The 23,714-nt window shown below is 43.0% G+C and overlaps 1 protein-coding gene and 1 long non-coding RNA gene across 2 annotated transcripts in view; both read right to left on the bottom strand.

Moving 5' to 3' along the window:
* Nucleotides 1-23,714, bottom strand: part of LOC147013061 (arf-GAP with SH3 domain, ANK repeat and PH domain-containing protein 2-like) — an 83,070-nt gene that overhangs the window by 45,798 nt on the left and 13,558 nt on the right. Inside the window, exon 2 of the mRNA XM_085854558.1 lies at nucleotides 302-374. Within this exon, the coding sequence (XP_085710684.1) occupies nucleotides 302-374 (73 nt within the window). The remainder of the gene's footprint in view (nucleotides 1-301; nucleotides 375-23,714) is intronic.
* LOC147013062 (uncharacterized) lies at nucleotides 4,433-8,216 on the bottom strand. Its single transcript, XR_015051178.1, has 2 exons — nucleotides 6,972-8,216; nucleotides 4,433-4,892 (listed from the first exon to the last, which is right to left on the bottom strand). It is a non-coding gene; the product is annotated as an uncharacterized LOC147013062 (long non-coding RNA).

Below are 23,714 nucleotides of genomic sequence, written 5' to 3'. Positions count from 1 at the left end.
TGAGGCACAGCTATCCCCACCTCCACCCCCCCCTTCCGCGCTCTCTTCTCTTCCTCTCTCTCCCTTCTCTCCTTCTCTCAACCCCCCTCCTTAATACCCCCGTTAGCGAAGCGACAGGTATTATTTGCTAGTTGACCAATATTACGAGTTGGCTATCCTGCGAAGCATCAGCGATTTCCAATCACAGCCCTCCAGTTTATATGGAAATTATTTTCAGGTTTTATGGAAAACAAGGCAGGGGAAATATTTTCAATGTATGCCTGTGGTCGAGGAAGCAAAAAGATGGATAAAATATACATACTCAGACCAGAGTTGTGGATTGCTTTCAAACATTTCTTCATCTTTTGCAAGGCATTGCGGTCTGCATCCAAGCTCTGGAAAGTAGAAGTGAAGATGATAAATGGTCATTACAAACTGCCCAAAATGCATTGCCATAACTAGTATTTACATATTCGAATGATCAATAATAAGCAACAATGCAGAGTCTCGCCAGGGTAGATCTACCTCAAGGTAGATCTGAGAATGAATGATCGACACCAACGGTGATATGTGGCTCGACTCACACTCACCGACACATAGACAAATTACATTAGCCTCTTAGTCTCTTGTGGACCGGGCAAGGCTAATTGGCAAACTGTACTAATAATTGCATGATTAATGCAACACTGAGCATTCTCCAATTCACAGTCTCCCTGGGTTATATGGATTACAGTAAACCTGAGAATATTGTTACAGATCTGGCCAAGGGTGTAAAATGTGGATAAATTAGAATAGTGATTTCATAGTGCATTTTATAACAAGTGATTTGATTCCTGCAATTAATAAAACTAGTGGGCAGTCGGCACCCCCGCCCTCCGAGCGGGAGTTCCCTTGTTGGCCTACCGAACACGGATGGCCGTTTCGCGTCTGGGGAGTCAAAGAAACATAAAATTGTCAAGGATAGCACAGTAATCATTATAGTAAATCACCAGGATGAGTGATGAGGTGAGGAAAGTGTGAGATAAAGACGCCGCACCGTAATCAACAATATTATAATCACTGCTGTGAGAGGTGAGGTAATACAAGGTGAGGAAAGCACGTGATTTTCCACACCACATAGATGGACCGTTGTTTGCTGACGTGGATAGACGCGATAACAAGAGACATGAATAACGATGCTGTGAAAAACGGTCACACCAAATTAGTCAGTGCCGCAACCAATCAACGAGTGAAGGGAAAAACGAGCACATCCGATTGGTCAGTTGTGTGACCAATCGACAAGTATATTGCTGACATAGCTCCAGCCACACAACCTCTATTCATTATAATACGTGTTGAGCACGTGTTTAGAAAGATGTAGTCTCCCCCACATCGTGTATGTACCAAGCTGCACCTTCCCCATACCCCCTCCCCACCCCACTTCCCAACAATTTAAAAATCTTTCCCCATCGTACATCTGTCTTCATGTATTTTCCATTCCAAGCAGCAATGAGCATGGCCAACAGCAGCAATGGCCAAAGTGGGCGAGATGTCGTGACATGCTGGTAGACATGACCATATATATATGGACATCTGGCAGCCTCAAGTGGTGGTTTGGAATTTCTCTGGCTTGTTAGCCAATCAGTGCAGCCCATGCACCATCATCTGATGGCCTACTTGGGCATGAACTACGCGCATTCAAATACGCCCCACGAGAGATTATATGGTTGTTTACATTGCTGTTTGTGTGGTTGCTCGTCCCTCCTGCTTCTGACTGGGGATGCTGTTAGTGCTGGGTTAATGGTTGATTGGTGGCTTGGTGCGGTGAAGACTACTTCAGGGCCATGCTGCTGGGAATGGCTATGCAGGGCATAGCTCGTACGGACACCGAACCAGACGGCAGCACATCCACGCAACCCACACCGCGTGCAAAAAAATTGCAATGTGGAGCAGGTTTTTCTGTCTCATCTCATCTTCTCTCCCTCTCTGTCCTGTGTTCCCCAAATTAATGGATAAGGATATTCGTTTAAGCAAACGTGGTTCTGGGGACGCATTGTTTAATTTAATGTTCATTCGTTACAGTCTGTGATCGCTGCTGTTATTCTTCTTCACCCACCCCCCCCACCTCCCCCTCCCTTCATTCTCTTGTTAATAAATCCATATTTTGATGAAACTGTGGTTACAAGGAATGGGCTCCATAGTGCGTAGAGAATTGGCGTAATGATTACCTACCCCGGCGGACGTGGAGACATCTTCGTCCCCTACCCATGGACAGTGCGACCAATCTATATCGAAGTAGACCTGTGTGCTGACACACACCGATAGCCGATCTGCGAGGTGAAGAAAGATCAGAAGCTTACTCTGTTAATGTTTGCACCAACACGTATCGTAACATCTACAAATTACATGTGCAAGATGGAAATCGGCTTTGGAAAAATTGCACCCCTCCTTCCCCCACCCAACAGTCTATCCCTCCATCCAGCAATCATCAAGAAATTGTTTGGACCAGTTCTCCTCTGTTTTTGCCGACATCCCTACTGCAATTTCTCAATTTCCCCTCCTCCTTTGCTGAAGAATTATGAAACACAAGCCAACAAATAATCAATACAGTAGCTTATCAGTACAACTGTGAGCCCATGACTTGGTAAACAGCTACATTGGCATTCTCACGACCTCTAAAGTCCATCACAAGTTTGAGGTGAAGTTTTCAGCATTTCCACAATTCATCACAATCGATTGCCAGCCAGAGAGTGCATGAGCTCATGCGGCAGTGACTGCAAATCCTGTAGGCATACCAAAAGCCAAAGCTTCATCCCGACCCTTTCCTCACTCAAACACCCAAAGTCAAGAGCGGACTCGACCAAAGAGTCGTTTTCAAAATGAGAGAAATAACAGTTTTGTCAACGCCAAGTGTGAGAAAACATTTGCCTCGTAGTTCCCATTTGTTTGGCACATTGACAGCAAAATGAACTCGCCTGGCATGTGACAAGGCCGGCAACAAATGGGTAAAACGCCCACGGGTATAACATACCTTGACCACAAAGGCTTCGTTTCATATGGTGGAAAACCACAGGGATGATTAAAAACGTGATTATTACTCAACGCCTCGCTGCACGCTCCGTGCTCGAATGCCGCAGAACACGAGCACGGCGCAACATCGGCTGACAATTCAAATGGGAAACATTATCGAATGACCCGAATAGGACCGCAATTCAAGCAACCAGAAGGTTTGTCCCGATTGAGTTCAAATTCTTACACATCCGCAAAAAACGCTGCCACAAAATGCACTGAGTGCAGTTTTCATTCGACGGACAATTTGGGAATGGAAGACATGACGACGACGACGACTCATTTAACAATCATCACATACGTTCTCATTCTGATGTAACATACTCTGTTAGAGAGCGGTGATGCTGCCAAAGCAGTTTCAAACTTTTTCAGGATTCAAACCCAGGCAAGACGGCTTAGAGGCGAATGTGTGTACCTCTCGAGTCTTGACCATCCTGCGAGCCCTCATTACGCACACATACATCCTCATTGCTACCTACCTCAATACGTCATTCATTTAATGGTTACAGTACGCCAAGCACAAGAATTACATTTCTTTTTAAACATGGATCGCACCCACAAATTGTCACAACTATGCCCTCAAATTCCCTTTGATCTGTCATGCAGTAATGATGTGCGGAATAAAGTGGAGAAGGGGTTGAAGAGTGTTGAAATAGAAATCTGAATCCCTGCAGAAATGCTGTTTTTGAGTGGTGGTACGAACTTCGGGATGTATTTTTGGAAAATGTTTTCATGTTAACCACAGTGCAGACAGTCAACAAGGAACAACTTGCAGTTGGGAGAACCCACATTCTTGGATAAAAACCGAGTGAACTTCCTTCACCAACTATAGCTGTCGCTTATATGGGAAAAGATCTCGAGATCAGACAGTTCAACCACTGACTGGTCTTTGTCTGAGATAATATAGGCAACATGTGCCAGGTTAAATACACTCCAATGGGTTGTTCAGATAAGGAGGGGTCATATGTCCACGAATACAAAACAAACAAATAAATAAACACAATTACATCCCCACACTCTAAACATACTCCACGTGTGTACAACTATGAACCAACCATGGTCTGCAGTCCACACCTACAACAAGGTGAGATGATTAGTTATAAGATTAACACTGTCTATTTTGGGGTGTGGAACCCCCACCAATATCCATCTCTTTCCTCTCCCCCAACCCAACAACAAACCTCCCCCTCCCCCTAGTTCCACACAAAACACATGTCCCTCCTTTCTCATGAAGCTAATCCTGCCCCCAATCGCTCACCACTCAACCCAACCCCGCTCCAATGCATATCTCACACCTGGTGAACGCTGCCTACGCACTTCCAGATGAAAAAACAAAAAAATAGGCCCGAGTGGACTGACGGTCATCTCTTGAGCACCAAAAGTAACAGCACACAAGACCACGATGAACGTCCGTCAGAGGAACTTTGCAGTGATTAATTTATTTGAACAGCAGTTGACTTGCATCAATCAAGTGAGAATGTGGAATTAGCGAGAAAATATTGTACAATTGCGTAGCGAGGGAAAAGTGGACGTGAGACAAAAAAAAAAATTATGATTCAGAACGAAAAGATGGAATGGCAAATATTCCCAACTCGCTTAAATGTGCTAGTCTGTATCGGGATCGACTGCGATGGGGCTTCAGCGTGCGACCATCTTCACTGAACCATTTTGTTACGGCTGTTCAGGGATGAGCTGGATCTTGCCAACAAGCCCATGCTGTAGTGTTGATGGAGATCCTGACGACCACCACTGGATTGATGGTGTTGAATGCGGCGTCCGGTCATACATTTTGAGGGCAAAGTCCGTTGTGATGAACGCACGTGGTGCTGATGTTCACAATTCATGACCGATGTGCGTTTTACTTACTGAAAAAAAAAAGAGTTCAGGTTTATAAATGGTGCAACTGCACGAAACATGATATTAATGCATGACAACGCCAACAGCGGAGCACAGAGGTAGGTATTCTTCATAATACCTGGGAATCATGTTCCCACAGAATAGAAATATTTATCCAGAGAAAAAAAAAAAACGTTTGAAGAATTTTGGGGAAAAACGGAAAAAAAAAAAGCAGGACTGAAATCACGTGTTTGCATCATCAAATATTAAATGTGATCATGAATTACAGTTGGTGAGAGCACTGACTTTCATGGGTAGTAATGAGGAAATATGACCAATTGAAAATCCGTGGGTATCAAACAAAAAATGGTGATTGAACCAGCATTTACATTATGTGAGCCGTCTTTGACCCCGAGATTGTTCCATAGCCCAACTCCCCCCACAGACGTTTCGTGGAAAATCCTCACCGGAAATGAAAAAAATATTATAAACCCCAAACAGGTATGATTATACCTTTTGAAACAGTCGCTACTGCTGTTTAACACTAAACTGAAAGGGAGGAAACCCACAGACCATCGATTATCGGGTTTCAGAGCAATCGGTAAAAGCCTGGTGTTGGCTTATTGGTTAAGGTGGTTGACTTGGGATTCTAAGGTCCCGAGTTCAAGCCCCGTTTGCCACTGAATTAATAACAGGTGGGGTTGACTCAGCCTGTTATCCTTCCGAGGTCGGCAAAATGAGTACCAGTGTACTGGCAATAGGGACACTGCATCAGCAGCATAGCCGCGTCCCGAACCAATGATGCAACCAGCAGCCACAAGACTGCACTTGAAAGAAAGAAAAGAGCAATCGGTTGGTAAATAAGGGATGAGTAGGAAAACGAAGTTCAGTGGGTAGCCCTCCCTCACCCCCGCCCTCCCCTTCCTGAGTGCCTCCATGATCTGAAATAAAAAATAAATAAAAAAATCAAAGTCCGAGCTATTGTGGGGGCTGCCGTCTTGTATTCATGTGTCGAGTTTCAGAAAAACCGGGTGATAAGCGAGGAGTAGCAAAAAGAGTAAAAAGCTAACGGATGACCGGATGGAAGACCGGGCAGACAGACATCACGGCCCATTTTAAAAGTTCATCTCTTCACGAATCGAGATGAAATGACCTAATTATTGGCTCTCCCTTTTATTTACCTATTTGTTTTTACAAATAACGTAGACCATTAAAAAAAATCAACCGAACTCAAACCAGAGCAATTTGGTGGTATGTAAACTTAAATCATTGGCAGCAACAAAAACGAACTCATCATCAAAACTCCGACATTTCTGGAAGAAGCATCACAAAGTAATTAGACATCCAAAGATGAAGGTAGTAGGGAATTGGTTCCCGGGGGGGGGGAGGGGTGAGTGGGGCAGTGCGAGAGGAGGGGGAGTTAAGGGACATTTGCTGGTGTATTAATTACAAGGCTGGCACTGTGCGGAGAGGTATTTCAGGAATTACAAGTGTGCCAATTTTAAAATATTCTCATTGTTTTCAACCAAGGGATCGAAAGACAGGCCACAAGGAAACCGTCACCAGTAACGAGCCGTTGGGGTCAAAAATAGGAATATCTCACCTTCAAAAACCATTTTGCTCCACATCCAGCATTATAGTACAGAACCAATGGGATAAGTGAGTCACGATAAAAAAAATATAAATATATGTATATGTACATATCTATATATTAAAGATATCCTTTTCACACAAGGCAGGCAGCCAGTCATACATACATACATACATACAAATATGGTACTGCAATCAAGAGGCTATGAATAATTGGGTAACATGTGGCATTATAATAAGTTAATGTATGACGACGGGAGTCAAGACACTATCTAATTATTACGTCGATAAATAGTTTTTGACGTGCACACAACACTTCCCCAGAAACAGCAAGTTTGTCACAGTTCAAAGAAGAACGGCACTCAGGAGAGCGCATATCTCCACCAGGCTGAACAGTTTACATTATGTCTGCCACTGATAGGCCGGATCTGCATCCGGACCTTCACCGAAATATAATCAATTCTTCCTTATCACACACCCAACCTGTCCAACGAGTTTTGCCTGAATTCGTCCACAACCTTTTGAGATAGTCTGTCTGTCTATCTGTGAGCAGGCTGACAGACAGGAGTGAAAACAACCTCTGTCCACCTTCGGTGGCGGAGGTAATGACTCACTGGCCCGTATCTGTACAAAGTTCACATTCTAACTTTGTCTCCACAATATGCACAAACTGCCAGCACTTCCTCTCCCATTAAATTCTCCTTCTGGCACTCTGCCCAAAGGCAGGTTCAGTTCTGCCAAAGCAACCCCACGGGCAGTGACTACACTGGTTGGTTTGCCTTTGCCCTCCTGCAAGTAGTTTGTAATTTTGTTCAAGCTGCCGGTGATAACTCACTTCTCACTTCCTCTCCACTTTGAGAGAAGACACTGTGGGAGCTTTAAAGTCCACCAACTAATGCGAGCAAATTAGACACCTAGCTTAATGTCCACCCGAGTGACGGCACACCTTGTGATGCAATACCCGGCCTACAAAGCACCAATCAGACAGTTTATGGTCGGATCTTGAATCAAACCCAGACGAGGCAACTGAAAGCGGAGTGCACCATCGAATATCTCGATACCATTCGGTCAGATTACCCTCAACCATTAAATTACAAACTTCAAGTACTTAGGGCTCGGATACGACATATAAAATACGTTTTGCATTGAACAGAGGTGAGATTATTTGAATGCAATGATGTAAACAAACGCACAGAACATCATGCGTGAGCGAACAATTTACTCATATCCGTTTCAAGTATCCGGAAAATGTTGGAATGTTAATTTCTCGAACATAAGCAAACCAGAAGGACACTCGGTAAAGCGCATACCTCCGCCCTGTAATGCCTGATCCACGAGAACATATCTGGCTTAACACATTTTTGAAATATCATGCTATATATCGTTTTTGAGCCCAATCTCTCAATGGTGAAGATTCACTTCTTAACTTCTATAGTCGGATCTGTATCTTCACCGAAATCTAATCAGTTTGTCCTTGTCACACACCCAGCCTATCCACATAATTTCATCCGGATTCATCCACAACTTTTTGAGATATCCTGCACACAGACAAACAAACAAACAAAGACAGAAAGGGGTGAAAACATAACCTCCTTCACCTTCGGTGGTGGAGGTAACAAAGAGGTTAAAATCCTTAAACTATGGGAAAAACTTACAAAATATCATTCAAGACTCGAGTCAAATTCAAAGAAGATAAAACATGACCACAGGCACAAAAGCCAACCAAAAATCCTTTCATTCTTTTAAAAATCGAGCACTGCATCTTTAATGTCACCACAAATGTGAAAACGATCCAAAAACACAGGAAGACTTCAACCAAATAATTTTCACTCGTATCAAAAAGGCTTTTCTGATCACGGCCAAGACTTCGGCTGCTATTGGGATCGTGGGCAATGATCGCAAGGACCTCTCAAGATTGATCTCAACCAAGTCTGCAAATGAAGATCTGCAAAGGTTTTGTTGTTTTTTTTGCCCGGGTTGTAACTCGAGATGAAACCACCATTTCCGTCCCAAATAGAAACACCGAGTCATGGGTGGATACCGAATCAAATCCTCTCAGTGAGGTCATAGCTTCAGCGAGGTAGACGATGGCCTTTGTGTGTTGAAGATTGCAAGGGAAAAACTATGATGGACTATTCACGATAAGCACAAAGACTGTGGTGTTGGGGGCAAAGACAAATAAATCAGTTGGTTCCACAATCAACGTAGCAGAGTGATGGGACGTTTGAATCAGGCAGATGGTCGGTTTAAATATAAGGAGTGTTTAAAATAAACAAAACAGGTTGATCACAATGTAATGCAGATATGTTATTCGGAGTGGAAATCGAAAGGTTGAAGAAAAATTATTTGGAGACAGATATAAGTAGCTTGAAACAAGAGCGAAGTCGACGGCGTGCCATCACAAATCCCCACGCTTCCCACCTAAAACAGAGTTGGAAGATGGTAAAAAGTTCTACCAGGAATGATCCAATATCAGATTTTGAGTTAAAAAAAAAGATTTTAAATTTTTTTTGAAAAATCTTCTGTTTTGACCCCTGTGACCCCCAAGTCCCCACTGCCCTGAGCATGAACTGGAAGTTGAATCCAAAAAAATCGTTACATATTTCAGGCATCCCCAATGTTGATTGCACATACAAAAAGTTTAATAATAATAAAAAAAAGTTTTAAAATGTGCCCATAATTGCTTGGTGTTTGACCTTTTGACCCTGGGCCAGGGCATGGGGGGGGGAGAGGGGTGGGCAAAAATGATACTGTTCTCACACTTTCTTGTCATGTAGTGACTATAACTACCAAGTTTGGTGAATTTCTGCACATCCGTTTAGGATGAGATGGTGTGACAGGCAGAAAGACAGAGCCAATTACAATATCCCCCATGTTTGTTTGTTTTTTAAGCATTGGCATAAATATGCAGGATAGAGATCAAATTGAGAAAGAGAAGGCTTAAGTGGTATGGTCATGTTGCCAGAAGGACAGAAGACGAGCCCATCAAGCTGATAGTAAGTTGAGGCAAACGGAAAAAGACCAAGAGGCAGGCCAAAGAAAATACGGCAGGAAAGTATGAATGACATAAAAAGATTACGTGTGAAGAAACAAGATCATGCAAATGGAGAAATGCCATCAATTGACCAACCACAACATTGGGGATAAGGTCATTGAACAATTTTTTGATGATGATGATGATTTATAAGGACTGAGGGATTTATAATCTTAAGGGGGGCTCATGAATATAAATTCACAGTTGCGATTAAAAAAAAAAATTAAATAAATAAAAAAAGAGGAAGAAAGAGACAAAAAGCACAAGAGGTTGGATTTTAAAAGGTTGAAATGTACTCCAGGAGATGATGCGTCGCAGATCTCTTTGTAAAGCTACCCCCATCACGACTGTCATGACGTCAGTGGAGGATATGCCTCTTCTACTCAATCGTAATCTATTGAGGAAAGCAAAGAGGAAATAGTTGTATCGTCTTGCAATGAATGACTCAAAACCAGAATTGCTAGCTTCACAGAACGAAGCATTTTTAGGTTTCGACTTTCAAAGGTGCTCGGTTTTTAACTACTGATGTTGCAGAAATGACTCGCTGCGATCCATTTAATAGAAACACACCATCAGCAACACCAATATATATATATATATATATATATATATATATATATATATATATATATATATATATATATATATATATATATATATATTTTTTTTTTTTAAACTCGACTGCATCTTAAGTGTAGCTTGCCTTCTGAGTGACACATGTTGGCCATGTGTCGAAAGACAATGTAATTTTCCAATTCAAACACCTGATGGTAGAGCTCAATACCAAACTAGAAGGGCACTCGGTAGGGTGCACACCTCCGCCACGTAATGCCTGATCCACAAGAACATATCGGCCCAATACATTTTTGAGATATCATGCTATACAGTACTATATTGTTTTTGACCCTATCTCTCAATGGTGAAGAATCACTTTAAAAACTAAATAATTCTCGTATCCAGATCCGGATTCGGATCTTCACCAAAATCGAATCAATTCTTCCTTGACACACACCCAATGTGTCCACCAAGTTTCATCCGAAGAATCCGTCCACAACTTTTTGAGATATCCTGTACACAGCCAAACAGCCAAACAGACAGAAAGGGGTGCAAACACAATCTCCTTCACCTTCAGCGTTCGAGGTAATAAATATCATGCCAAAATACTTAAACGTTAAAACACTCCACAAAATGCAACTTAGTGAATGTAAATGAGTGGTGGGAAACTCGTGGCCCACAGAACACTTGCGGTGCCATAGGACGCTGCTGCCCTTTCCCTGGTGGTGCACCAATAGAGGAACCAGATTCTGTGAGTAAATGTTTGCAAGGTCCTGAATCACTAATTGACATGAATAACATTTTCACTAACTCTAGAAAGGTATGCTGTAAAATGCAAGCATCTCAACTGTGCTGAAATCAGAGGGATATCCAAAGAAATTCAAGGAATTTCAACGTAGGAATAGGCTATTTGGCCCACATCATGCTGATAGTCGATCCATGCCCCATCACTTCAATCTTCCAGTCGATTCACAGTCGATGATACGAATCCAAACTTTACCATTCACCAAATTTCATTACTCTCTGAGTGAAGCACCTCTAATTTATTATTATCCTAACTCTCCTCTCTTCTTTACTCAACACACTGGTCCTATCATTGTCCATTCTGCATTTATTTTGTCTATGCTCTATACCTTTAATCATCTTAAACACGTCTCCATCAGATTCCATCGTAAATCTCCCCTTTTCTAATGCATAAAGAATATTTCCTTCAACCGTTCAGCATAACTTCGTCGAGCAGGGCCCGGAAGCAATCAAGTCGATATCGTTTATGAACAGTTCATCTTCATCTCAGCAGAGCTAGCACAGTACCAAAGTTTTACAGACATGCAGTCTTTTGTATCTTCAATTCCTCATTAGATTATTCATGTTTACATAATGTAATATCGCCAACAGCTATTTTTAAATCAAAATATCATTTTGGCTTGCAATTGTGGCCCTTGGAGTTGAGGTCCAGACCTGTGGTGCTCTGAAGTGCTCAGTTTGCCCACTACATATCAAAATGCACCTTCCTTTTTAATTTTGATCGGTCCAACTTACATTATTAAAGAAAATGGACAAAGACACAAGTCGTTATATTTGAAATAAAGATACAAGACACTGTAGAGATGCTGTAATGTGAAAATTTTTTTAAAATGACCGTTTTTACAGCCATTTTTCCCTGCTGTGCAGGGGTTTAGCTTTTTCTTGAGGCAATGTTTTATGGCCGGATGCCCTTCCTGACGCCAACCCTGGTCGCCTCTTACGACACACAGGGATATGGTACACCTATTCTAACCGGGGCATACACCGGGACCAGTACACTGGCACATTTCACCAACCTCGGAAGGATGATAGGCTGAGTCAACCCCCTGGTGTTAATTCAGCAGCCAACAGGGCTTGAACTCAGGACCCTTGGATCCCAAGCCACCACCCTAACCACTAAGCCAACACCAGGCTAGATGCTGTAATGTGAGAGCTATCAAAATACAACACCAGGATAAGCCTCGATTACATCATGTTTCGTACCACAAAAGTAACTAGGATGGCACTCTTCGACGTCAGGTCGTCGCCAGATATGCCTCCACCCACATTAGTGCATCATTATAATACGTGCATCAAGTTTTATTTAAATCCCAGCAACAAAACCACTAAATAACTACACCTGCCAGAGCATGCGTCCGATCAGATTGAAATTTAAAATAGATATTCCCCATCCCTACTAGATCATAACTGTGACATTTCACATCGATTGATGAAGCGGTTCAAGAGATATTAAAAAAAAAAGATTTTTGCTCAATCCAATATGGCTGCCAGAACATGTGACCTATTAATTATTTGTGAACACCCTGGTATCCCCAAAGCTTGGGGAACATGTGGGTGAAGTTTCCCCTCAATCTGTCAAGCTATTCTGGAGAAGATTTTTAAAGGTTTATTCTTCAAAAAAAATCATTGCTGCCAAACCAAGTGGCCAATGACATCATAGGTGGAGAAGTTTTTGTTCCTCATGGATAGGCGATCATACCTGTAAAGTTTCACCTCCATCTGTTCAGCCGTTTCGGAGAAGATTTTTGAAGGTTTTTATGTCAAAAAACAAATAAATTGGCTGCCGAACCACATGACTGATGATGTCATCAATTTTTTCCCCACCCATATCATTTATCCCAAGATGACCCTCAAAAATTTTCATGCTGATCAGAGGGAGCGTATGTAATCATGATGTCATAACGAAGCCATCTAGGACATCAATAAAAAAAAAAAATCACATTTCCCATGGGGAGTACTTCACATGCACAAAGTTTCAATTTTTTTCCCATGGAGCAGTTTTGGAGATAGAGGTCCAAAGTTTTTCCATTTTTGTTTTTCAACATGGCTGCCACACCACATGGCCTATGACATCATAATTACCATTAAAACATTCTACAGGGTGGCCACAAAGTCTGGAACATAGATAATATTGTTACAGTTTGAAGATGGCCTTGACGAAGACGAACGCGTTGAGGTGACACTGCTGAATGGACGCGAGTGCTGGTCATATCGATGGATAGCAGAGCACTTAAACGCATCTTATCCCGGAAGAGCTGCTGAAGGTGCAGGTATATTCAGTGACAATCAGACGCACGAATCATCTGAGGCAACGGATCACAGATGCATGTGCAGGGATTTATGGAAATGCTGCATTAATGCACCACGTTCATTGCATTGTACATTTCTCATGGGGGGACAACACGTTGAACATGTCATGTAATGTCATTGAACATATTATGTATTGTAATGTAATGTCAATAAAACATTTATAATGGATATTGGCCAATGTTTCCAGACTTTATGGCCACCCTGAACATGAGTAGTCGCACTTATGGTGAAAATTTCATGTCAATCGGATAAGCGGTTGCAGGAAAAACAGAGAAAAGTAGCATGGAAGGACGTACGTAGGTACGTACAGAAACCTGAGAACATAATGCCACCAGCGATTTTGTCAGCGGAGGCATAAACACCACAGCTTGTGCCTCACAGAAACTCAGCTGAAATCTGTTGTACTACTTCCAGCCCACAAGCTTTCATGTTGCATCTCATGAAGTAGCTCAAGATAAAGTTCATTCCTTTGCTCATTCACCCAATTTGGTACTATTTTGAATGTCAGTTTAATGGCACAGAAATAAGTGTGGGAACACTACCTGCTTTCATTTTATCAACATATATTTTAAAATCTGGATTTCTTATAAATAGAAAATAATCATACATCAAAAATCCTTCATATTTGCATTTCCACAAAGATGACACGTCATAATACAAATTTGGACTAAAGATTCTAGCTATTCCACGAGTCTCGACTTTGAATACAAAAAACCCCAAAAAACAAACATGACGTAAGGAGCTCATTAAAGGAGGCTACACAATTAGAAATAATATATTCCATCCTTCAATCCTGACTTATTTTTTCTTTTTCAGCCACAAACTTTAAATATTTGCAATCCTAATAGAGTACTGGATTAAAAATAGAGCCCTGGCTATAATTCAGGGTTACTGACTTGGTCTCAGACCTGCCCACAAAAGCATGACTACTCTAATGTAGGTAATTCCATCATACCCATGGATATAGAAAACATTGCATGAGTTTCAAAGAGAGGATCTTTTATGACATCAATAGTAAGTTAAAACTGGTGCTTGCCCAATAGTTGAGAGAAACATTTGCTTGAACTACGTTTAAGCCTGAATCACACAAACTGGATACATGTAAAACTTTATATTTAGTTTGGTGAAGGACAAAACCTCCAATGAAAACACACTGGGCAGTGACTATTACCAATCACAAAAGAATTTGTTTCCACAAAGCTGGCCTGAGCATTTCAAAATTAGCATGCTATGAAAACTAATCTCGCTTGTATGCTTCATAAGCAAAGCTGGAATACGAAACAATTGCTTTAAGATACATGACAGACTTCCAGATGCTTGCCTCAGCAGCAATATGGATGAAACTATCAGTGGATAACAATGGAAATAACATTGGGCTATGCTTGTGAAACCATACTTTTGGACATGCCACCTCTGTCATTTTTTTTGTGTGTATACAAAATTGAGGCCCATGAAAGAGCAAGGTGACAAGGAAAAAAGGCACAAGAGGGTTAGCTAGCTTGTGGGGCCAATCAGACACAACATGCAAAGATAATGAGTTAACAAGAAAAGAAGAGTAAGGAGGGGAGAAAACACAATAATCTGCAAATAAGAGGGTTGGGTTAGGTAGGGTTAATGGGGGTAGAAGAGATTGCAGGTAGGGGTGGGAGATGACCCAATAAGGCAGTGCACCGCGTGCTTGAAGATTAGGTAGGAAGAGTGCAATTTAACATTTTCCAGAAGTCAGTTCCACAAAGGGACGAAATTTTTAAAAAGGTTCCACTAGAACGGCACTCGGTTGGGTGCATACCTCCGCAAGGCTGAACCCCCAATGCTTCAGTCCACAGAGTGGATATCCAATGATTTGATGAGCATGACACTGATGCTATCCATAATGTCATCCAGGCATTCTCAGTCACCACATCTGAATCCAATCAAGCATGTGTGGGATATTCTGGAACAACGCTTGAGACAGCGTTTTCCACCTCCATCAAACAGGTGTGAGTTTATTGACTTTCTCATGGAAGAAAGGTGCTGCATCCCTCCTGCAGAATTCCACATGCTGGTGGACTCTATGCCCCGCCGTATACAGGCCACACTGGCCGCACGTAGTGACCCAACGCCCTATCAAGTGACTTCACATTGGTGTTTCCATGTTTTTTTTCATCAAATGTGCATTGCACTAAATTAAGCCGTGTCTTAATTCCTTAGTTTATTTACTGATAGTTTCATAGCTTGAACTCCATTCGGTTTATAAATAAACTAGCGAGGTACCCGTGCTACGCACGGGAGGGAGCCCAACTACAAAACAACAATGTGGAAACAGCGAATGCCAAACCATGAACCAATACATTCCACATTCCTGTTGCACCTTCAGTCGAACGTCAGGCATGGACAGCCAGTTCGTGAACGACTTGGGCAAAAAAAAAAAAAAAAAAAAAAAAAAAAAAAAAAACTTACTGTAGCTGACCTCAATGGAAGTAAGGTGGGTAATATTCAATGATGTCAATTGCGAAACTGCAAATGCCAAATCCACGAATGACACCGGTGGAAACCCTCACATAATTTCCTCATTCTGCTTCAACCTCAATCTCTCTATTATTTTCATTCTAAACAGTATCATTCCAATTACAAATTAATACTCTCCCATTAATATAACAAAATACAATGTTACAAACACTCGTGAGGTAAACAAATATAAATGCCGTTCTGACGTTAAGGCCCGGTCACACCTTGACGTTTTAGCCAGCGATGGCAACGTATTAAAATGTATGTAAAACGCTGGCTTACGTTGAACTTTTGATGTTTTTTTTTAAAGATTCGGACGTATTCATAGCGACTTGGTCTTATGCATAACGCATTGGTAATGGACACAGAACGTTTCGTTGTGTTATAGATAACTTATACCAACGAATGCTGAACCTGTTGTCGGCCTACACAACCGATGCCCAACGATAGTCTAACTTAGGCATAGCGCGTTGCACGCATCGCCGACGATGTCGTGACGTAGCCTATTAAAAGGCTGACGCACAACGATTCGAATCATAACTGCCGTAGAAATGGAAGTGTCAACATCGCGGTCACACCTTGGCGATCTTGCCAGCGTATGCCGACCTAAGAAAAATGTGTCTAAAACGTTGGGGCACGTCAAATACGGTATGAGTAAGTTTGGTATACGTGAGTAGAACGCTAAAGTACGCTATCATACGTCGTAGTAAGTAGAGTACGTCAAGAAATTTTAAACATGTTCAAAATTTTACGAAGTACTTGGCGTATGACACACGTTCCGCATGCGATGGGGATAAGTTTTACATACGATATGTGGACGCTTACACACGTCCACAAAGGCTACTTATAAGCTACTCATAAGTCGAAACACGTCGCGGTAATGTCTTTTTTACACGAAACATTTCTAACTTATGTTTGACGTGCTATGAACCAATTCTTTACGTAGTCCCAACACACATCGACGTATGTAGACGTATTCCAATGACGTCTTCCGGTCGACAAAAAAAAATAAATTAACGTGTTTCGAGCTTACAACTGCCATATAAAGACGTGTTCCCAGCGGTTTTGGGAATTGGTATATAAAATGCTGCTCATAAAAGGGGAACCCAACAGTGTTTTCGAGTTCCTTTTTGAGTCGATGTCCATGTCAGCAGTAACAGTATCAGTATCAGTATTAGTAGTAGTTTGTTCATGTTGGCAGTAGTAGGTGAGTGTGAGGGGGAGGGTGTGGGTTATGATGGATCGTCCTTGTGTCCGCGTGTCCACGGGTAGGAGACATCTTTTCACCATTGTTCGAAGTTCTTCGCGGCTAATTTTTTATGGGGCTTTTTCAACAATGAGCTATAGCTTGTTTTTACGATTTAGGTCTATTCATAACGGGTTGGACAAATGCACAATGAACTAATAATGTGCATAGAGCGCTTTGATTACTTATATATACGATATACCAACGAATAATTATCGTAAAGCCGGCGTTCACAAACTATGCCCAACGATAGCCTAACTTATCCATATTGTGCGGCAGTTTATCTTTGCCGGTGACGTTGGGTTTGCTATTCATAGGTTGCCACTCAACCATTTAAATGGCTGCATCTCCACTATTGAAAGTAGACGCTTGCGCTCAACAATTGGATTTTTTTTACACTCAACGACTTTTAAACGGTACCACTCAGCTATTTTCATTGTTTACAATGAATGATTTAAATTGCTGTCACTCGCCTTTGTTTTTTGACGCTGGCGCTCAGAAATTTTAATCGTTTCTATTGAACGTGCTAAATCGCTCAAACCCCACTATTGAAAGTAGACGCTTGCGCTCAACAATTCGATTTTTTTTTACACTCAACGACTTTTAAACGGTACCACTCAGCTATTTTCATTGTTTACAATGAACGATTTAAATTGCTGTCACTCGCCTTTGTTTTTTGACGCTGGGGTTTGGAAATTTGAAGCGTTTCTTCTGAACGTGTTAAAACGCTCAAACTCGACTATTTTAAATAGACGCTGCCGATGGACAATTGGAATCATAGCCAAGCTAGACATCGAAGTGTGAACATCCTCGTCATGCCGAAGAAAAGTTTGAAGAATGCTGCAAATAAGTGTCTTGGCCGTGGCCGTAGACGCTGACGCAAGGACGATCCATTATACCGACATCTTTCAGCCTATGAGTAACTTAAAAGTAACGTCTGTCGATGTGTGGCAACGATCGCGTAACGTGCCAACAACACGTTAATCATAGGTTAGAAATAAGTTTCGGGTACGCTAAACATTACCTCGGCGTGTCTCAACTTATGATTAACTTACAAGTAGCATGTGTTGACGTCTGTCAACGATCGCAGACCGTGCATACAACTTGTGGCCAGCGTAGCAGAACGTGTGAGTCATACTCCGGCATACGTCGTGAAATTTCAAGCATGAAAAAATTTGAGGACAACCGAAAAGTACAATGTTTAAAGCCAACGTACAACGGCGTATGGCAGTGTTTTTCAGCGTGCTCTCAATGTTATCAAAACTTACCCATAACGTATTCAACGTGTGCCAGCGTTTTAGAAAAAAAATTCAAAAATCGGCATACGTTGGCTAAAACGTCAAGGTGTGACCGGGCCTTAACATCCAGGAAGGGAGCAGTATGATACGGATCAAACCTCAAAATCAAAATTGTATTGAGGAATTTGTGAAACCTCCCACCTACCTTATGACACTGGCTAGGTCCCCAAAATGTTCCACAGAAGGTTTGGCGGGGAGTCCAAAACTCAGGGAGTAGTTCAGGGACGGACAGACATACTCGAGTCTATCTGTCTGTGGGCAGGATAACTCAAAAAGTTATTATATGGACAGATTCAGACAATATTTTGTGCACAGGTTGGGTGTGTGACAAGGATTGATTCATTCAATTTTGGTGAAGATCCAGATCTGAATACGAGAATTTTTAATTTCTTCAGTGATTCTTCATCATTGAGAGATAGGGTGAAAAACAATATATCGCATTGTTTTTCAAAAAGTTGTCGACGGATTATAACAAAACATGGTGGCAGAAATGTTACAAACTTACTTGAACCAAGTCTCAAGTCTTTAAGGTCACGTCTCAAGTCACTGTAGTACAACTGCAACTTGTGTCAAGTCCCAAATCTATATTACTAGTACATGCCCGTAAAAAATAAATAAATAAATAAATATTCAAATCGCGAGCAACAAACAACAACCACACAGGCCGTTTCTTCGCTCTCGCGTGCCCGTACGTGCGTGGCCCGGAAGTTGGCATATTGTTGCGGTTGAGGAAATTCGTAAACCACCATTCAGGTCCTGTAGGTGAGATATCTCTGTAAGTACATGTGTAGTTAGCCCCAAACCCGTTGTTTCGAGGGAATAAATGTGATTCATTCGGGCTGCGACCCTTTAAGATAGCCGTTTTTCTGTTCTATCTTTATTTTGAAGCAACCACGTCTCAACCGCCATCACACAACAACCACCAACCGCCACGACCTTTACCTTCACAACTCGCTCCTGCAAACATCGCATCACCGCCATTCAAACGTCGCCATGGCCATGGACCAGAATTTTAAACCCTCCACCACCTTCGCCTCTCCTTCTGCGGCCATTCCCGCACCGCTTGTGGGCACCGAGCGTCAGGCTGTCCTGGACTCGTACAGGGCGCGCGCCGAGCCGCGGGTACAAAGTGCGGGCTTTCTGAGGAGAAGTCGGATCAGGAATGATACACGCCCACTTCTGATCCGTCCAATCAGCAAGCGCGGGGCGATTTGGCCCCGCCTCCAGGCACGTCGGAGTAGAATCGATATATGCAAATTCGAGGATCAGGGGAGATTCACGCCCCTTTTTCTCCATCCAATGGGCGAGCGTGGCTCCACCCCCGAGCTCGTTCTGATCCAGAAATTTGCATATGGGTTCTCCTACACCACTATAAAGCGCCGAGCGCGGGGCGAATTCTGGGAGTTTTTCGGTCAAGGTGAGTTGGAGAAGAGTTGAGAGTTTTGGGTCGGAAGCAGTTGGAGGCAGTCGGAGTTGGAGAGGAGTTGGAGTTTGAGTTGGAGAAGGGTTGGAGGCAGTCGGCTGAGGAGAATTGCGGAGGGGACCGGATACCTCGGGTCCGAGGCAAGGAAGACTGCGGTCGGCGACGAGGTCGCAGCGGAGTCGCTCGTCGCGGGACCCAAGCAAGCCAGCTATCCTCTTTCCCCAGAGCATCAACAATTCCCCCCTTTCCCCCCGCCCCCGCGCTGAGATAGTGTGAAAAGGGGGCCCTGTTCCCACCCCACTCCAAGCAGTGCCAACGAAACCCGCGAAGGAGCGCGGAGTCGGGGCACCACCACCACATTTGCGGCTCATCACAAGACACGGGTAGGCTCCACCCGGTCTCGCGGCCCACAGGCCCCGTCTGCCCCCTTGTCTTTGAGGGTGGCCCTTTTCTTTTGCTTTTGAGTATATGTGTTGTCGGCGCCGTCTGTAAAGTAAAACTGTGTAAGTGTTGCCGTGTGCTCGCGTAGTCGGTAGTAGATCTGCATTGTTGTGTTTCTTTTGTAACATCTGCTTTTGGTGCATAATTGTTGTAATTGTATATGTGTGCTTTCCGTGTGCCGCGGAATAAATGTGCCTTATGTTGAACTGTTTTCCCGTTTCGCTTCGTCTTTTCTTTAATTGAATCTCCATCTTGCTTCACGTAAAGGGTTGGTAGTGGGCTTAATACGCCCGATAATAATTAATCGGAACCGTCGAGGACGACGATAACACCGCTCGGTTATCCCGATAGTACGGAACGGGTCGCTTAAGTAGCCCATGTCCGGAGTAGACCTGCGGCGAGGTGCGATCGCCCGGTCTACCCTCCGTGTGGGTACTTAGGTAGGTCGAATTTGGCGAGCAACCCTATCCCACGCAGGGGCCGATTGGCACGATCGTGGTGAGGCCGAAAGGCCCACCCGTGACGAGTTCCCGGCGTTAGTTCGAGAGGGTCACGACAGAATTGTCCGTCCGGTGGACGACGTGCCGCGATTTGAGTTACGTGGCCGCTCGCACGCCGGCGGGCGCGAATTCGCAGCAATATTATTTTCAGTTACGATTATTCGCAATTTAGTTTTAATACCCAATTATTCAATTAGCGCCAACGTATTTTACCTTTTCGCAATGTCGTGGCAAGGAAAAACAAAAAGAGAAGAGAAGAGAGAGGAAAAAAAATTTACTTCCTGGTTCGGAGCACACCAGCACTCTGATGTTACCGAAATTTATGCACCGTCTAATATGAAAACGATCATAACTTGGGGTATTGTGTTTATCTATAAATGCGCATAAAAAAATCGAGAAATTATTAGAATACATGAAGTCATCACTCTCTGGAAGTCCGTACGTTGTAACCTGTAATGGCGAACGCAGCTGAGCTTCCCTTCCCCATCGGCCACGCAACAACGTGTCTTGTCATTGGTTTGGTAAATAAATGGCCATAACTTGGGAAGCACTTGTCCGATTAATATCAAACCTTGAAAAGGCACATCCTCAGGTCCCCAGCAATATATCTGGCAAGTTTCAATGAGATCGGACCAGTGGTTGTCGAGAAACAGCGGTCTCACACACACACACACACACACACACACACACACACACACACACACACACACACACACACACACACACACACACACACACACACACACACACACACACACACACACACACACACACACACACACACACACACACACACACACACACACACACACAGCTGGAATTTTTGATGGATAAAGCAGTTCAGGGGTGAAAACATAACCTTCATCCAACTTCGATGCCTGACGAAACAAAGGCTCACATTTTACCAGAGATCTGTATATAAATAGAAACCACCATCTTCTATTATTCAAGATATACAATGTACGTTATGCCATTAAAGTGACATTCCAGGGCTCAGCACTGCCTGAAGTTTAACCACAAAAGACCAAGCAAGCCAAGAATGAAACACAATGTTAAAAATTACAATCCTACATTAAAAGAAAATTCAGTTTTCAACCACAATTTATAATCACTTTGCCAATCCAATGAAGGTACTTAAATTGGAAATATATATATATATATATATATCTTCTTCTTCTTCTTTCAGCTGCTCCCGTTAGGGGTCGCCACAGCGGATCATCTGTGTGATCCGCATAGTGATTTGGCACATGTTTTACGCCAGATGCCCTTCCTGACACAACCCTGGTCGCCTCTTACGACACAGGGATATGGTACACCTATTTTAACCGGGGTATACACCGGCCCAGTATACTGGTACTCATTTCGCCAACCTCGGAAGGATGACAGGCTGAGTCAACCCCCTGGTGTATTAATTCAGTGGCCCAACGGGGCTTGAACTCAGGACCTTTTGGATCCCAAGCCGCTGCCCGAACCACTGCGCCAACACCAGGCATGGAAATATATATATACATATATATACATATATATACATACATATATATATACATACACACACACACACACACACACACACACACACACACACACACACACACACACACACACACACACACACACACACACACACACACACACACACACACACACACACACACACACACACACACACACCAGCAGCAGCAGCAAACAGCCCCATTTTACTAAAACTATGGCAAAGCTGCAATTTTAAAATCAATTTGTGAAAACATCTATTTGTTTTAAGTGATGTCTGCGATAATGCTGTGTTTTGAGCAGGAACATAACCAGTGGCTTCATGCGTAGGTGTTAATTATATGCTGCTGTTGGTCTTATAAGGATATGGGAAAGATTAGATGTGGGGAAAACTCGCAGCATGACAGAACTCTAACTTCAGCAAACAAAATATATTATTGATTTTGGGAGCAATTTGGGTTGGCCTGTTTTGTGTTCCCATGTGAACCAATCAATGGCTCATGATGTCAGGAACCCAGATTCAAATATATATATATATATATATATATATATATATATATATATATATATATATATATATATATATATATATATATATATATATATATATATATATTCCCACCAGACTCCCCGGAATTGTAGGCCGTCACTCACGGATAATTCCGTGACGTGGCGGGTCGCTTAACCGACCGCGTGGCATAGGGTCCTCCTGTCTAGAATCAAGTTACCCAATTAACCACGCGGTTTCAACTACCGGGGAACTACGCCCTCGGTACGCCTTGCCCGAACCAGATCACTCTACCGATTACGGTAGAGTACCAACTACCAACTACCTTTCCGGATCGGATGCAGCCGAGCGGAACTGCCAAGGGCTAGAAGGAACGGATTATCAGGAATAAAGACCCGGCTAAACTTGGATCCGAACCATGCTAGACCAATGGAGGAAAAGACAAAAACGAGCTGGGAACATTTCTACAATGATTTATTTACACTCGGCGAGGAAAAGCATGTGGCACAGGAACAAGGTTTATTGGGCGTGTTATGCAGGGGAAGATGAGAGAGATGTAGTGCGACAATTATACAGCAACTTACCAAAGCAGACACAGAGCAGACTTGATGCGAGAATAATAAAAGCAACAATTACAATAATCAAAGATGATATTCAGGCTTACTTAGCAGACAAGCGCCAAAACTCTCAGACACACACTCGGACAAAATAAACCCAGTTGAAGGCAAAGGACTTTTGCAGCCAAGGAGGGCGGGGGGGGGGGGGGGAGTTGAGGTCGCAGTTCTCTGTACCTGAGTTTCGGGGGAAGGAGTGCTCCGTGGTGCGGCACCTGACAACAGTCGTGCAGTTCAGTCCACAGTCGCCGTGTGGAGTTCGGGTCCTTGGAGGAGCTCGAGTGGGCCGGGGCCAGTAGTCGGGCCGTCGGGGCGAGACGTGAGTGGAGCCAAGCAGCAGGAACCCCTTCGTTTCCAACCAACTCTGACTTCTCCCACACAAACCTCCTTCGACCTTCCCATCCAACAAAACAAACCGAACTCTCAAATCCAACTAACCAACCAAGAACTAAGCACTTCCAAATCCAACTCCTTCCTTTATTTCTCTCAAATCCAACCACGAACTCCTTTTCATCCCATACCACCACTCTACTCTGAGGATTTCTTCGTA

The sequence above is a fragment of the Eptatretus burgeri genome, chromosome 14 (genome assembly GCF_056783735.1).
Source record: "Eptatretus burgeri isolate ZD-2024b chromosome 14, Ebu_testis_v1, whole genome shotgun sequence".
In the NCBI taxonomy this organism is placed as follows: Eukaryota; Metazoa; Chordata; class Myxini; order Myxiniformes; family Myxinidae; genus Eptatretus; species Eptatretus burgeri.
The sequence above is the reverse complement of the archived record's forward strand: the minus strand, read 5'-3'. Positions and strand labels throughout refer to the sequence as shown.